The sequence below is a fragment of the Phalacrocorax carbo genome, chromosome 3 (assembly GCF_963921805.1).
Source record: "Phalacrocorax carbo chromosome 3, bPhaCar2.1, whole genome shotgun sequence".
Lineage (NCBI taxonomy): Eukaryota > Metazoa > Chordata > Aves > Suliformes > Phalacrocoracidae > Phalacrocorax > Phalacrocorax carbo.
Window position 1 is genome coordinate 77,483,793 of NC_087515.1, and position 14,488 is coordinate 77,498,280.

The 14,488-nt window shown below is 43.7% G+C and overlaps 1 protein-coding gene across 1 annotated transcript in view; it reads left to right on the top strand.

Annotated features, from left to right (window-relative positions):
• The first annotated feature begins 587 nt into the window (after positions 1 to 587).
• REV3L (REV3 like, DNA directed polymerase zeta catalytic subunit) overlaps positions 588 to 14,488 on the top strand; it is a 126,144-nt gene continuing 112,243 nt past the window's right edge. The window contains exon 1 of the mRNA XM_064447455.1: positions 588 to 944. Coding sequence (XP_064303525.1) covers positions 806 to 944 — 139 coding nt within the window. The 5' untranslated portion in view covers positions 588 to 805. The remainder of the gene's footprint in view (positions 945 to 14,488) is intronic.

Genomic DNA, 14,488 nt, shown 5'->3' on the forward strand with positions numbered 1-14,488 from the left:
TAACCCCATCGCGCCCCAACCCCTCCCATCCGCGGCTCGGGATTCCGGAGCCTCACCCCAGACCCGCGCGGCCGATCGCCGAATCGCCGAGCCCCACCCCCCCCGCCTCCACCGAGGGGAGGAGAGCGAGCGTTGGAAAGCTTTCCCCCACTTCCACGCGCGCTCGCGCCCCGCCTGCCAAGCCCACCCGAAAGCCGGGAGGGGGAGGAGGGCGGGTGTGTGTGCCGAGGAGTGACGCCTCCCCCGCTCGTTGCCCCCTCCCCGAAGCACCACCCGGCCCGTCCACCTCCCCGTTCCCCCAATGGTTGCGTCCGTGACATCATCATCATGGCAACAACAGCTGCAGTCCGGAGCCGGGGACCCGCCGCCGCCGGGGCGTCCGTGGTGCTGCGAGGGGACGGGCTCGCGCTGCCCCTCAGCCGCTCGCGGCCGGCCGGGCTTTAAGAGCCCGCGGGGCCACCCGGCCCGGCGCGCGCCGCCGCGCACGCGCCCGGAGGAGCGGCGGCAGCAGCAGCAGCAGCAGTAGCAGCGGCAGGAGGAGGAGGAGGAGGAGGAGGCGGAGGCGGCGGGGCGGGGGGAGAGCGCGAGTGAACGGCGACAGACAGAGAAGGCGCGCGCCTGTGTGTGAGGCTGTGCGCGCGCCGGCGGGGCGTGCGCGCGGGCGGGCGGGCGAGGAGAGGCAGGCGGGGGGCTGCGCTCGCTCGCTGCGGCGGGGGGAGCCGTGCGGGCTCCGCGCTCCCTCCCTCCCCTCCCTCCCACCCACCCTCCCTCAGTGCGTGCCTCGGCGGCGGCGGCGGCGAACAACATGTTCTCAGTGCGGATCGTGACTGCCGACTACTACATGGGCAGCCCGCTGCCCGGCCTGGACCCCTGCCAGTCGCACTTCCGAGAGGCCCCGACCAGGCGGGTGCCCGTCGTCAGAGTCTTCGGCGCCACCCCTGCAGGTAGGGGACACCCCCCGCCGCCGCCCGTTGTGTGTGTGTGTGTGTCCTCCCTGCCCCCCACCCCGCGCCGCCGCCGGGCGGGGACGGCTCCGCTGCGGCGTGTGTCCGGCTGGCGCCGGGCCCGCCGCCGGCCCCCCCGCGGCGGAGGCAGCGGCAGCTCCTGCTCTTTGTGGCTGGGTCGCGCCCCCCCTCCTCTCCCTCCCCACCCGCCGCTGCGGCGCGTCTCACCTGCCAGCGGCGGCTGCGAGGGAGCGCGCCGGGCCCAGCCGGCGCCGCGCCGCGGCCGGCGAGGAGGTACTGGCCCCGGCTGTCCCCGCAGGGGAGCCCGGCAGCCGCCGCGGGCGGAGGTGCCGTGTCGTGTTGTGTGGCGCGGTGTCCCGCTCCCCCCCTCCTCGGCCGGTGGCGGCGGGGATCCGCGGGGCCGCAGGTGCGGGCTGGGGCGGAGGGCCCGCGGCCGCCGGGGCTTTGTGCGCGGCGTGGCGTGGGGCTGCCCGGAGCGAGCGTCGGCAGCTGTGCAAACACCGGGGGTAGCCGCGTGCCCCCCCCCGGGCAGGGTGACGGGGGGCGAAGGGGCGCAGCGGGAGGCGCGCTGCTGCGGGGCGGATCGCGGCGGGGTGAGCGTGCGAGGGGGAGGCTCTGAGCGCGGCCACAAGTGAGACTTCTGCAGCACTTACAAAGTGGGGGGTTTATGCCGGCCTTACGCTAGCGTGGTACGAATCGCGTGAAAAGATCGGCGTCGGTGCTGCACTGCAGAAGGGAACGTCCTAACCGCTGGCCACATGTTGCCCCCTGAGACTTGCTAATGTCACATCCCGCTTCTCCGTTGCCTCTTCTCTGTGGACTTGTGGCTGCAGGCTTCCCGCATCTCAAGTATGTTTCTGACCGTCAGAACAAATTTCTAACAAATTTAATATTTAGGAAAACGAATTTAATATTCATTGTCATTTACCCATACGTTAATATTAAGTTGGAACCCCCTCCCCGCCCCGGTTCTTTGAGATGTTAGACACGTTAAGCATCGTTGCTTGTGATCCCTTTATACTTAGGTTGTGTAATGCTGACCTTGGGAATTAAGGTATTTCTGCATATTTTATTGCCTTACGTGTTGGAAACGAGGTATTGGTATGTACATTAAATGTTAGGCAGAACAAAAAACATGCAATAAAGAAGTGTGGTAATGGTATCTTTCCCTTCAACCTGTTATAGTAGAGCAGATTTTTTGCTGGTTTGGGTGGTTGGTTTGTTGGTTTTTGGTTTGGTGTTTTTTGTTTTTTAATTTAGAAGTATCTGTCTGTTCTCTGCTTAGGCACAGAGGAGTGTGAGATATAAAAGCTGTTGTGATCTGGTGCATCTCAGCTCCAAATTATTAAGTGGATGAGTGGGATTAATAGATATAATATTGAAATAGTGGGACCTATTTTATTGTAGTCCTAATTTTGTGTACAAAGGAGATATTATGTAACAATATTTATGTAATGGCATGAGCAACTATTTCATTATTAAAAAATGTAGAGCCTGAGGTTGTCTGGCAGGTAGCACGGCTTTCTGTGTGTGCATGTGGTTAACTCATTAAGGCTTATTTTATTTTGAGAAAATGTTTAGGCTATGCCATATCATGAATGTGGCATCATAAAGTAAACAGTGAAGTAGTTTAGTTGTCCAGCTATTAGGAACCCAGTAGGAAATCCCTGGCTTCACAAACTGTAAACTTTAATACTAGTTTGCATAATAGAAGTGTTTCTAATTCGTCTTGGTTAGAGGAGGTACTTCACTACAGTCTGCAAAGGAAGTGTGACTTGGCTATCTTCTATTTATTTTCTCGTTAAACTTTTTAATGGCTTTTTCTCCCTTTCTGTACCTTTAGTCATACTTGCTAATAAGCTTCAAGAACGTCTTATTACATCTCTGCATTATTATTTTCCCTTTTAAAAAAGGAGACGTGTAATTCTGACTCTTCAGAGGTGACGGACCTAAGCAGTCGTTGTCAGAGGCAATGTATGTGACTTCAGAGAGAGGGCTATCCAATTATTTACTTGAGAGTCAAAATATAGAATGAAATTAAGTAAAATCACATCTGCATTGACATTTTCTTTGAGGAAAAAGAAATCCTAAAAACAGCTTCAATATGCCATCTGAGATAACAGGGTGTACTTATTTTTTGGCTTACAGGCAGTGTGATGCTTGTCTTCACTTGAGTTGATCTGGATAAGAATAACCCTTTCTCATTGGGTTTAACATGTATGTCTTTGCCTGCGGGAGAGGTGCTCGGTTGCCATGCTGCCTACATGACAGCAAACCACTATGTCCGTATAGGCTGCTTCACCTCCGGCATGATTAGCTCTGCACGACTCTTAGTATGTTTAAAGCTGTGTGTCCATGCTGTGCAGCTAATTGGGAGTCAGGTTCAGGACAGACTCCAAATTCCACCTGCTGAGTGAAGGAAGGGAGATTGATTCGTAGGTGGAAGTGGCTTATGCAGACGTTCAGAAAGTCAAATGTCCAGCAGCGCTGTGCCTTGTGTCTAGTAGCAGCCATGGGCGTTGGTTCTGACAGCACCTACCTACTCCTTCTGCTGCTTCTTCTGGAGGTATTGTGCTCAGTGAGGTATTTGAATGACAAGGGTTGCCAGTGTTCTTATCTCTGAGGGATTTTATGTAATCCTGCGCTCAACAACTGATTCGTAAAGGTTTGCTGGCACAATCTATTAATTTAAAGTGGTTTGTGGCATGGTGGTTGGGGGAGGTAAAGAAACAGACTTTAATTAAAAATAATGGAAGGATGAACTCTTGGAATGGACTGTGTGGGCAATAACGTTTGACAACTTTTTTTGGCCTTTTGAAGGAGAAATCTCACTGTATTTGGCAAGGCTATGCGAGTCATCTCTTGATGTCCTGTGTCTTTGCGTATTAAGAGCTTGAAAGGCAAGGAATCAAAATTTTGATTAAGCCCAAAGATCTACCTATCATTTTCTGTTGCTCTGTGAAAGATAGAGAGTAAAATTCTGACTGCAATAGTAAAAGGTGAAATGAAGCGCTACTAGAATTTATGTTTCAATGCACTTTAGCTGGTTGAGCCATTTCATTCCATTTTAGCCATTTGGTGCTTGAAGCAGGCTGGCGTGTCTGATGACATAGTGAGTTGGACAACACTATAATTTCAGAAATGTGACAACACTGCCATGGCAGTAATACAATGAAAGCAGTGTTAAAGCCATGCTTTGTTGTGTAAGGTCGTAGATGTTATTTGATATAGTAGTCTCTGTATCTCTAAAAGAGTCTCATAATATTGCTGCTTAGATTTAAAAACAATAGATTTTAATTCACTAGGTAATGCTCAACTATGAAACAAAATCTTATTATCTTCTGAGGCAATATTTTCTGCTAGCTAGCAATTTTTGTAAATTCTTTTTTTTTTTTTTTTTAAAGAAGAAGAACCTTTGAGAAATTGGTCTCTAATAAACAGGCCTGGCAATCGTAATGAAAATTGAGGTTTTTCTGTTTATGCATAGTCTTTTGTTTAATTGGTTATTCTTGGATTGTCATTCTTGCTGCTGAGTTGTGATGTATGGAGCTATCAAAGTTTTGATTTATTTCCTGCTAGGTTTTGGCCCTTTCAAGCTCTTGGAGTCTTCCCTCAAGATTTCCCTGACCACTTCAAAATAAGTATGTGAATGCTCAGTTGGGTGTTTCTGTCAGGTGCTTATTCAACTGCAGAAAGACAGAACCAAACTGTAAATCTGTCTATAAAGAAATCAGGGTGAGACTAGATGTCATGTTAGGAGAGATGCTTACAAATGAGGCTGCTAAATTATCGCCTCACTTATCAAGACTTAGTGCAAGTAGGTGAGGACACGAATTGTAAACTGCATACAAGATACCTGTTGGTGTATGATAATGAGTATTGTAAAACAGTTGAAATACTTTTAAAAATCAGAATTCTGATTTGGGCGTGATTTGAGGCTGATATATGTGATAAATTTTACAGAAATAGGTGCACACTTTAAAATTGCTTTTGAAGGGTGTTAGGATGAGAATTGTGTGTTCAGTTGACAGGAGGGCCTTTGGAAAAGGCAGATTAGGAACTTTCCGAAGAAAAAGCAATGGGTGATTTGAGGAATAATATAACTCCGCTGTCCTCAACTGCCACTTTGTATATTAGTCCTTTTTTGAAGGGTTTTGTATATTACATTATGAAATCACTGATCCAAGAATGAATCTTACTTAAGGGCAGCGCAAAAACTCAGCCAAAGAGGAGGATGTTTTTAAGTTGCTCTTGCATGCTTTTCATGCCAAGTTTTTTTGAGGCTAGGTGTAATTCAGAGTAGGGGTTTACAGTCAGCAAAACCTGAATGCATTTTAGGTAGGCGTCTTAAGTCTGGTGGTTTCACTACTTCTTGGTTTTCTGAGGTGGGGGGAAACCAGAGGCAAATGCTCCAGCTCAAATCTGGAACCCTTCCAGCAGCAGTAGCTCTGGTATGACTCAGTGAGGGAGCCTGCTTATCTTCTTTCTTCTGTTCTTCCCTCCCCTTTCCCCCTTCACTGACCTGGCTAAGCTGTATATCTGATCCCATCCCAGCATCCTTCTCTCTTCTGTTGCTGCTCGCTTGAGGAGGAATGAGCTCACTGCGAGAACTTGCTGCTTTCTATGCTCAGCTCGCGATTAACTTTTTTCTACCCTCATTTTCGCTACCATTTCAGACACTTTGTCCCGCAATGGTCATTCCCTGTAGCCTCTCCAGTTTGTTATCCCAACATTCACAGCTGAGCATCGTTCCAGTTGCTGCTACTTCTCAGAAGTGGGTGCTTCTTGTTAACAGTTTTCCAGTCCCTTCTGTGACTTTGTAGTGAGGGTATGAAGATGCAAAATAAGCCTCACCACAATGGCTGTATCCTATGCTGCGTACCTTTTCATACCCTCTCCCAAAATATACCAGCACACAACTCTGTGGACCGCAGTGTGGCCAAGAATATTTTCAGCATCGTACAACGTAGCTCCACTTCCAGCATACCACTTCTGCGTCTTGAACTGGCAGGCTTCTTGTACTTCTAAAGAGCTATTTGAAAAATAGCCTCATGTCCATTTGTTTCACTTTTCTCCAGAGGCTTATAGATTCTGTGAGATGTGAACAGGGCTGGAGCAGGGATGAGGAATTTTAGATAACGTATTTATTCTGAGACTGTTTTCAATGTTTGAGTCTTGTCAATGATGTGGTTGGAGGTCATTAGTCTGTAACTTGCCTGGTTCTTAAAAGGGTGTGTTTTCTAGTGTGTTGTGGGGTTGTTTTTTTGTTTGGTTTTGTTTTGGGTTTTTTTGTTCTTAAGAACCTTCTTTTTTTGAGGCATTTGTTACATACTTTGTATAGGTTGCCGGCTGAGTTGTTTGAGCAATGAGAGGCTGCCTGAATAAACTGACATTCTGCTCTGCTGGTGTGAAACTCTTTAAGTGGCAAATTTAGTACCTGTGTGTATATGGCTTGCTTTAATTTTGTTTTGTAAATAAGCCTTAAAATACTGTGACAAAATTGATATCTAACTAGAATCCAGATACTGGTTTCATAACCATTCTTCTGTTTGCTACTGTAGAGTACCTCTTGGTCAAGTCACTGAATATATTTGTGCTTTTGTAATGAAATAAAAAAAAAAATGTATAATTGACACTACGTGCTTAGAACTCCCATCAGCTGCAGACTTCAAAGTGTTTCACAAAGTAGCTGCATCTGTATTGGGTCTAATATATAATTTGGGACTCATTTTTATGTTCAGTGCCCCTGGAAGTAGACTAACAACTTGTCTGTCTCAGCTACAACTTCCAGTTCTGTTACATACTGCTTAAGGGTGCTTTTTGGCTGCTTGTTGAAATATCATCTTTTTCAGTATGTAAAATGAACCTCCTCAAAATAACAGACTGGCCTGAAAATAGTTGTCTCTCATTTTTACCAGAGTAGCACAGGCGTATCGCAACAGAGGTTGGCAGGATTAGACAATGTGTAAACACTCAGCGAGAAACAGCTCCTGCTTAGTAAATTTTGCAGTCTGAATAGACAAGATAACTCTCTGGAAGAAGGAAACAGTTGTGGTAACACCATGCTATGTTTCTTCTCAATCTCTTGTTTCAGAGTTCCAGTATTGATAATTTAATACCCTGTTCTGCTAACTGTTGTCATTACCCTGTTTTTGTCCTTTACACTTGATTGGCCTCCGTGTGCAGTGGGCCTCTGAGAAAGATGATGACAATGAAAATGTAACCATTTGGAAGGAGGCAGCATGAACACTCACACCAGAAGATTTACAGTGGATGTTTGGTCTCACAGATGAAGCAGCTGAAATCTTTCAGAACAATTGGACGGGGCCACTGGAGATTCAGTCTTGCATTAAGGGAGATCTACTGATAAAAATCTCAGAACAATTAGCTTTTTTTTTAGTTAAGCATTCTGTATCTCCAGCTATTGCAAAGCCAGCTTCTGAAAAGCCAGCATGTCACCTTCCTCGTCTGTCATCTTTGTATGTTTAGCTGACAACTTATGAACTTGCTGCTTCCTCTCTGCCATGTCATATGTACTGTCCCTGTGTGTTACAGTTGTGCACATTTTTTAAGTTCTTGCATGAGTCTCCTCTATATTACATTTATTCTATGGGGAAAAATTCTTTCACTGTCTGTTGAATTGCCATCTCACATTTCAGGAACATGCTCTTGACAAACAGCAAGGTATACCTGTGTAAAGAAAAGAAAGGATTTGCTTAGGGTCCCACATCAAATCAGTAGCAGAACTGATAGTGCAACAAAGAAGCTACTGTCTGCAAGCAGTGTTATTTTGTACTACTACCCTGCCCAGTAATGAATTAATGTAAACAATAAAATAATGTTTGTTTTTATGCTGACCAAAGCTGTAGTTGTCTAGGCCTCAGCGTTATACTTGTTACTTAATTAACAAGATCCAGGGATTGGTGGCAAAGATATGCTGTGAAATCTGTATAGTTAGGCTGTAATTGCACTGTTATTCATGATACCTATATATATTTTGGTAAAACCAAAAATTTTGAGGAGTGCAGGGGAATAATCAAGTATTTGAGCTTGCTAGCAGGCAGTATTCTTTCGCCTGTGATACAGTTGCTTTAAGACTGAGGATAGAGCCCAAAATATACAAGAACCTAAATAAATACCAGGAAAGTTTGCACTAGATATACAGACTGTCTGAAATGCCAGTGCCTGCACCAGCTTCATTCATGCAGGTTTGTTAAGGCTCTTTTCTTTCAAGAGCTGCTTTTTATTACAGAGGAGTTATATGGTGTGTAGAAGTTTGTGGGTTTTTTTGGCAGAGCGTTTAAATAAAACTTCACACTTGCTGGCTGGGGTGGGCCATATGGCATATTAGGGAACCATTTGATGCCTGTATGCTCCACCCTTTCTGTGATCAGTGTGCAGTCGGCCATTTCAGATAACTTCTTCCCCCACACATATATATGCAGTCTGTCATGTTGACTGCACGTTTGAGTTCATGTTATGTCGCCTTGGTTTACGTGTGCATGCCTTCTCAGATTTTCAGGTTGTGGAGTCATCGTCCTTGGAGATATTCAGAAGCCGTCTTGACATGGTCCTGGGGAGCTGGCTCTAGGTGGCCCTGCTTGAGCAGGGGGGTTGGACCAGGTGACCTCCAGAGGTCCTCGCCAACCTCAACCATTCTGTGATCATTGGGATTACTCTTGTCAGCAGCGAGTATCCAGGTGCTCTGTACAGCCTGTTCTTGAGTCCAGGTAAACAGTTGCATCCAAATGGTGTGGAAAAGTTGCCAGGTAGCTGTCTTTAAGTTGATTACTCTGCATCTATAAAAGTTACTGGAAGGTTCTGGTGGTGTTAGTGAAAACTGATTTAGATTTGGAAAGAAGGAGGGAAGAGAATAATCACTGAAGAGACTATTGCTAGGTTGGGTTTGTCCCTCAGTGACAGGTTCTTTCCCTGTCAGAGGGAATTACAGAGCAAGTAGGAGCAGCCACTGCTTATTTACATTCAAGTTGTGCCTCTGTTCTGTTTGCTGACTAAACCAGTGTTTACTACAGCAAGGCTTTATGTCCTATTTTAGGCACAATATCAACATGCGGTACTCGGTGAGAATATTGAAAGGGCTGTGGAATGTTGCACCTAATCCACAATACTTGGCTTTACTCCTCAGGAGAGGTTTACAATACAAGTTTTCTGAGTTTTGTATAATGAGTCTTTCATTTTGTGTTTGAAACTACCTAGGTGGGTTTCTGTATAGCACAAATCTTATTAAGTAGTGCAAATTGGAAACTGATTCAGCTTTCACTTCTGTGGGTACTGCCTCAGATCAGCAATGAACAAATTTTTATTGCTGCCACCCCTATTATATTTATTATCCAGTTGAGGAGGTTATTTTCTGGAGTTCTCAGTGTAGCAGCTTTTATATTTCCTTTTAAAAAGTTACCTATTTAACCTAGCTAAAATGTTTCAAAAGAATTTCCTTGCAGATGAAACTTTCTTCAAGTTCTTGTGTGTTTCTATCCATTGACCCTTAAGCAAATGGTTTTGTGACATTCACACTTGTAAGCAGTGAAACCTATTTTACTGTCTGCAGGAAATTAGAAGAGATTACAGGCATGTTCTTGTGCTGAGGTAAAATGAATCTATAAATATTTGGTTTAAAATATTTTAAATTTTGAGCTGTTTGAATTAGCTTTGTAGATCTGAGACTTAACCGTCGTTATTGATAGACCTAAATAGTAGCAGTAAAAACAACCTAGTTCTGCTGTGAATATTATCTGTTTGTCTGTTTCCTACAATAGAAGTGTGTTTTTACCCTCAGATTAATGTTGAGGTTGGAAGGGACCTCTAGAGATTGCCTAGTTAGTCCAAACACCCTGTTCAAAGTAGGGTTGCCTAGACCGGCTCCAAGTATGGAAATGCCTCAGCCTGTTTGGGTAAGTTCCGCTTTTTGACCACCCTCACAGTAAAACAAAGCAAAAGGAGAAAAAAAAACCCCAAACCCACTCTTGTGCTCCAACTTATGCTCGTTGCCTCTTGTCCATTCACTGGGCACCACTGAGGAAAGTCAGGCACACTCTTCTTTAGTGCTTCCTATCGGGTATTTATATACATCGATAAGATCCCCCAATTCTCCTCTTCAAGAGGCTACAAAATCCTGGTTCTTGTGTCCTTAATCGTCTTCATGGCCTGGCTCCAGTATGTCCATGTCTGTCTAGTACTGGGAAACCCACACCTGGACGCAGCACTCCAGATGCATCTCACCAGTGCTGAGTAGAGGGGAAGGGTCATGCCCCTCAACCTGCTGGTGGTGTTCTTCGTAATGCAGCCCAGGATGCTGTTGGCTGCCTTTGTGGCTGAGGCACATTGCTGGCTCGTGTTCATCCAGGACCCCTGGGTCCTTTTCTGCAAAGCTGCTTTCCAGACAGTCCGCCTCCAGCCCATGGTGATGTATGGATTTATTCCTCCCCTTTGTAGGACTTCGTATCTCCCCTTGTAGGGCTTCATGAGATTCCTCTCTGCCCATTTCTCCAGCCTGTCAAGGTCCTGCTGAATGTCAGCATAACCCTCTGGTGTATAAGGCACTCCTCCAACTTTTACCATCTGCAAACTTGCTGAGGGTGCACCTGTTCAATGTCCAGGTCATTAATGAAGATGTTAAACAATATTGGCCTCAGTATTGACTTCTAGAGTACACCACGAATGATTGGCCTCTGTGCTCCATTATTACAAGGCTGCTTCTCCTCACTTAAGTTTAATTTCTCTCCCTGCTGCCTACAGTCAAGTCTGTTCTAGAGCTCTCTAATGTGTATTTTACTGTTACCTCTTCCTTTTTTTAAAATGCCATCCTCTGAGGTGCACTTCATCTTGTTTCTGAGTACAGCAATGTTTGTCTTGTAGCATTTATAAAACTTTTATGTAGATATCTCAGGTACGGTATGACTATGTAAAAGTAATAAATCCTGGACCTATATGTTTTGGTTTTTGAGTGTATGTTTTGCCTGAACAGAAAAACATATGAATGACATAAAATAACTGAATATAAGTCATCATGTGACTAAATAGATGTTCTGTATCAGAAATACAGTTTTAAATTATTGTGAGTTTTCCTTCAGAAAAGTGACATGTGCATAAAGAAATTTAACTTGCCGTGGTAATTCAGGTCTGTCTTCATTGCGTCTTTATGTATGGTTCTTAAGGAATTTGTGCATTCATGTGTACGTTTCTAAACCTGCAGTTCCCATGTGGAGATTAATTTAGTATCTTTACAGTCTAAATTCCTGTTTTGAGTTTGATGCATTAAAAAAAGCCCACCACCAACATCCCCCCCTGTGCCTTAGGATAGCTGGGAAGAACAGAATAAAGTTCTGCTAAGCATTTACAGATTGTGCCAGTATGTCAGGTTTCGGTGAGTTTGTGTTCTTACACCAGCAGTTAGAAACCTAATCAAGGAAATAAATAGTCGTATTTAACGACTGCTATATTAAAGATGAAAGACTTAAGAACAGAAACCAGTTGTTTTAGGTGGTGTGCTGATTATGCTGGATAGTCCTCACTCAAAAAAAAATTACGTTCTGTATAAATGGAGCGTTAAAAGGTGTAGAAAGAGTGATACGTTATGAAAACAGATGGCATGGCAATATTATTAGTCATTATTTTGAGGTGGAATTTTGTAGGAGGGATTGCCTGAATGGAAAAACAGGAGGAGGGGAAGATGTGTTGAAAGGAAGGCTGGGAACGGAAAGGAATATGTGGAGCATGTGAGGTGAGCTGGGGAGGGGGGGCTGGAGGAAGGAGAGTACTGAGAGCCAGGACGGCGGAAAATATTGACACTGGAGTTGCAACAACAGGGACCAGCTATGTAAAGCAGTCCTCTTGGTTTCACTTGCTTTGCCTCATGGGGCTGATTCATCCCCTGGAATTTCTTATCTCCAGACTTGTGACTGGAAGTAGATGAGGTGTTATGTGAGGTTTATTGCTCTCTGCAGTGGGAGAAGAGAAAAAAAATAAAGTCCCTCTGACTGAGAACTGTCCAAGAGGTGTAGAACATAGCAGAGAACTACAGTATTCTCAAGAGTACCGTGCAGTTTGTGAGCACATTTTGTGTTGCCTCCTTTTCATGAAAATATGTATTATTATTTTTAGGGTAAGGGATGTGAAAATGGGAATAAAATGAATTCTAAATATCTGGTGTTCATCTTCCCAGTGTATCAGTAGAAACAAACTAAAACCAGCCAGATTTCAAGCTTGGCTCTCTAGTGTGATGCATGCACAAGAAAATACATCTTTTGCTGGCAGAGAAAATTAGGTGGGCCTGTATAATGTAGGTGCATATGTGGCAGATTTAAAAAACAGAACAAAAAACAAACACAATGAGAAGCAGGTCAGTTCTTCAACTGGTCATCTCTTCTGTAGTGCAGATGGGCTTTCTGTAGCCTGTTCATATGTCATGTTCTTCAGTTGCTTCCATAAAAATCTTACTTGTTTTGTGTAAGCTTGATTTGTTGAAAGAAAACCTTAGCAACGTCTTATTCTTTCCAAGTAGTCTTTGGCTTTTCAGAATGTCATTTTGTTATGGAAACCACTAGCAATAGTGTTTTAATTTCATTAATAATTTGGCTTCTGTAGCCATCTGACTCACAGTAAACCATTTAATGTCACTGAATGTTTGAATTCTATAGTGTTTAAAAGACAAGTGAGTGTATTTGTACCCTCGTGACCACAGGGGCTTTGTATTTTGATGGTGGAATATTGATTGTGAGAGGCTGAAGCTTGTGCATTTGACAATAAAGTTGTGGAGATAAAATGGTGATGAAGAAGTAACAGTAGGTCAGAATGGAGTTGGCCAGAGAACCTTTAGTAAGAAGTTGCTTAAGGAAGAAACCTTGTGACTAAGACTGCAGTGTAATGCTTTTATTGTCTGAAAAAGATATATAATTTGGTATATAAGGGTCAGGAGAAGCACAAGTAAGGTTTAAAACTGAGTAGTACAAAACTTGGGCTGTTTTTACAGCTGCCATCAGTTGAAACTTAAAGCTTGATCAGAGTTGAATCTCTCTGCACATGCCTCTAAGATTGAGTTTTCAAATCCAGTAGCTTGCATTTTTTTCTTCTATATTTAGTTGATGATTTAAAATGTTTTTTGGTGTTGTGGTATTGAACAAGAGTTTCTTAGTCCAAGAGTTTGATGCAGTAACCATCACTTTGCATAAGTGTTGCTTTCTGAAGGCATCCAATTTTATTCGGCTTATGTTTGGACAAATGCACTGTGTGGTTATTTGTTAGTGCTGTTACACGAGTAAGTCAGAATTGCAGGGAAGGGGAAAGAGGAGGGGAAAGGCTGATCAGCAAATACATTGCATCTTGGCTTGGGGGAACTGTGGGTTTCGTTTTGGGTTTTTTTGTTTGTTTTGGGGTTTTTTGGAGGTAGACTCAGTCTGTTGTCCTCAAATAATTGAGTGCTTTGTTAGCAGAGTGTAATTGAGGTTTCAACTGTTCCAGAGCAGAAAATAACACTGTTTCAGAGTATTTTGTGAGCTGCTTATTAATGCTGTAATGGGTAACTAAAGAAGCGTAGAAAATTTTCTACCAGTTGCATGTTCTGAAATATTGCACACACTGAAGTTCCACAGAAGTTCTGCTGTTTCAGTTCATTAAAACAGTATACTGCTAGTGCTAGAAGTAGTATATTCATGTGAGGACTACAGGAAGAGACATATATGAAGAGAAGAAGAGGCAAAAATAAAGTTGGGGGATTACAAGCCCATTCCATCTATATTCATGAAGGAGCCTCAACTTTTTCCTTCTAAAACTTACTAAAATGGTTTCTTAATTTCTTCAAATATGTAGCAATCTGTTACAGATACTAGCCATTCCTTAATGTAACCAGACGTGATGGAGTTAGATATACTCTGCTCTTCTGAATACTAGCCTGGCTTTTCAATATCTCTAGATTCTGTATTTAAATACATACCCAGAACCATAGCCTTTTTGACAAAATAGAACCTAGTATAGCAGTTACAAATCTTGTAATATAGTTTTCAACAAAATTTTGGACATTAAAATTTAATATAACACTAACTTTTCACCTTTTTTTTTTGCAATTAAGTTATAATTGGAAAATTCTGCAACTGTTGTATTGATGTCCTTTATTTTCTTGCAGTTTTTATGAGAGGGGGAATATGTGGTAGAGAGCTATCCGCTAAATCTTTGGCTCTGTCAATACCAGAGTGATTGGGTATGAGTGCAGTCTCTTGTGATTATACTTTGAAGTGTATGTTTCATTTGTTGGTGTGGGTTTGTTAGGGAAAATTAAAGTGTTTGGGAAAATATTGTTTAAAAATCAGCTTAAAGATTAAACGTTTAGTTAAGGGGATAGTGTCATCTATATAAATGGAATGACTTCTGGTAAACTACTACACAACTGATGCCAGGTTGGTTTTGTTTTGCTTTGGGGTTTTTTTTGTGTGTGTTTTTCTAAATATTCTTTAAAATAGGTTATTGTCACTGGTGCCAGCTGAAATATCTGTGTTGCTTTGATACTTCTT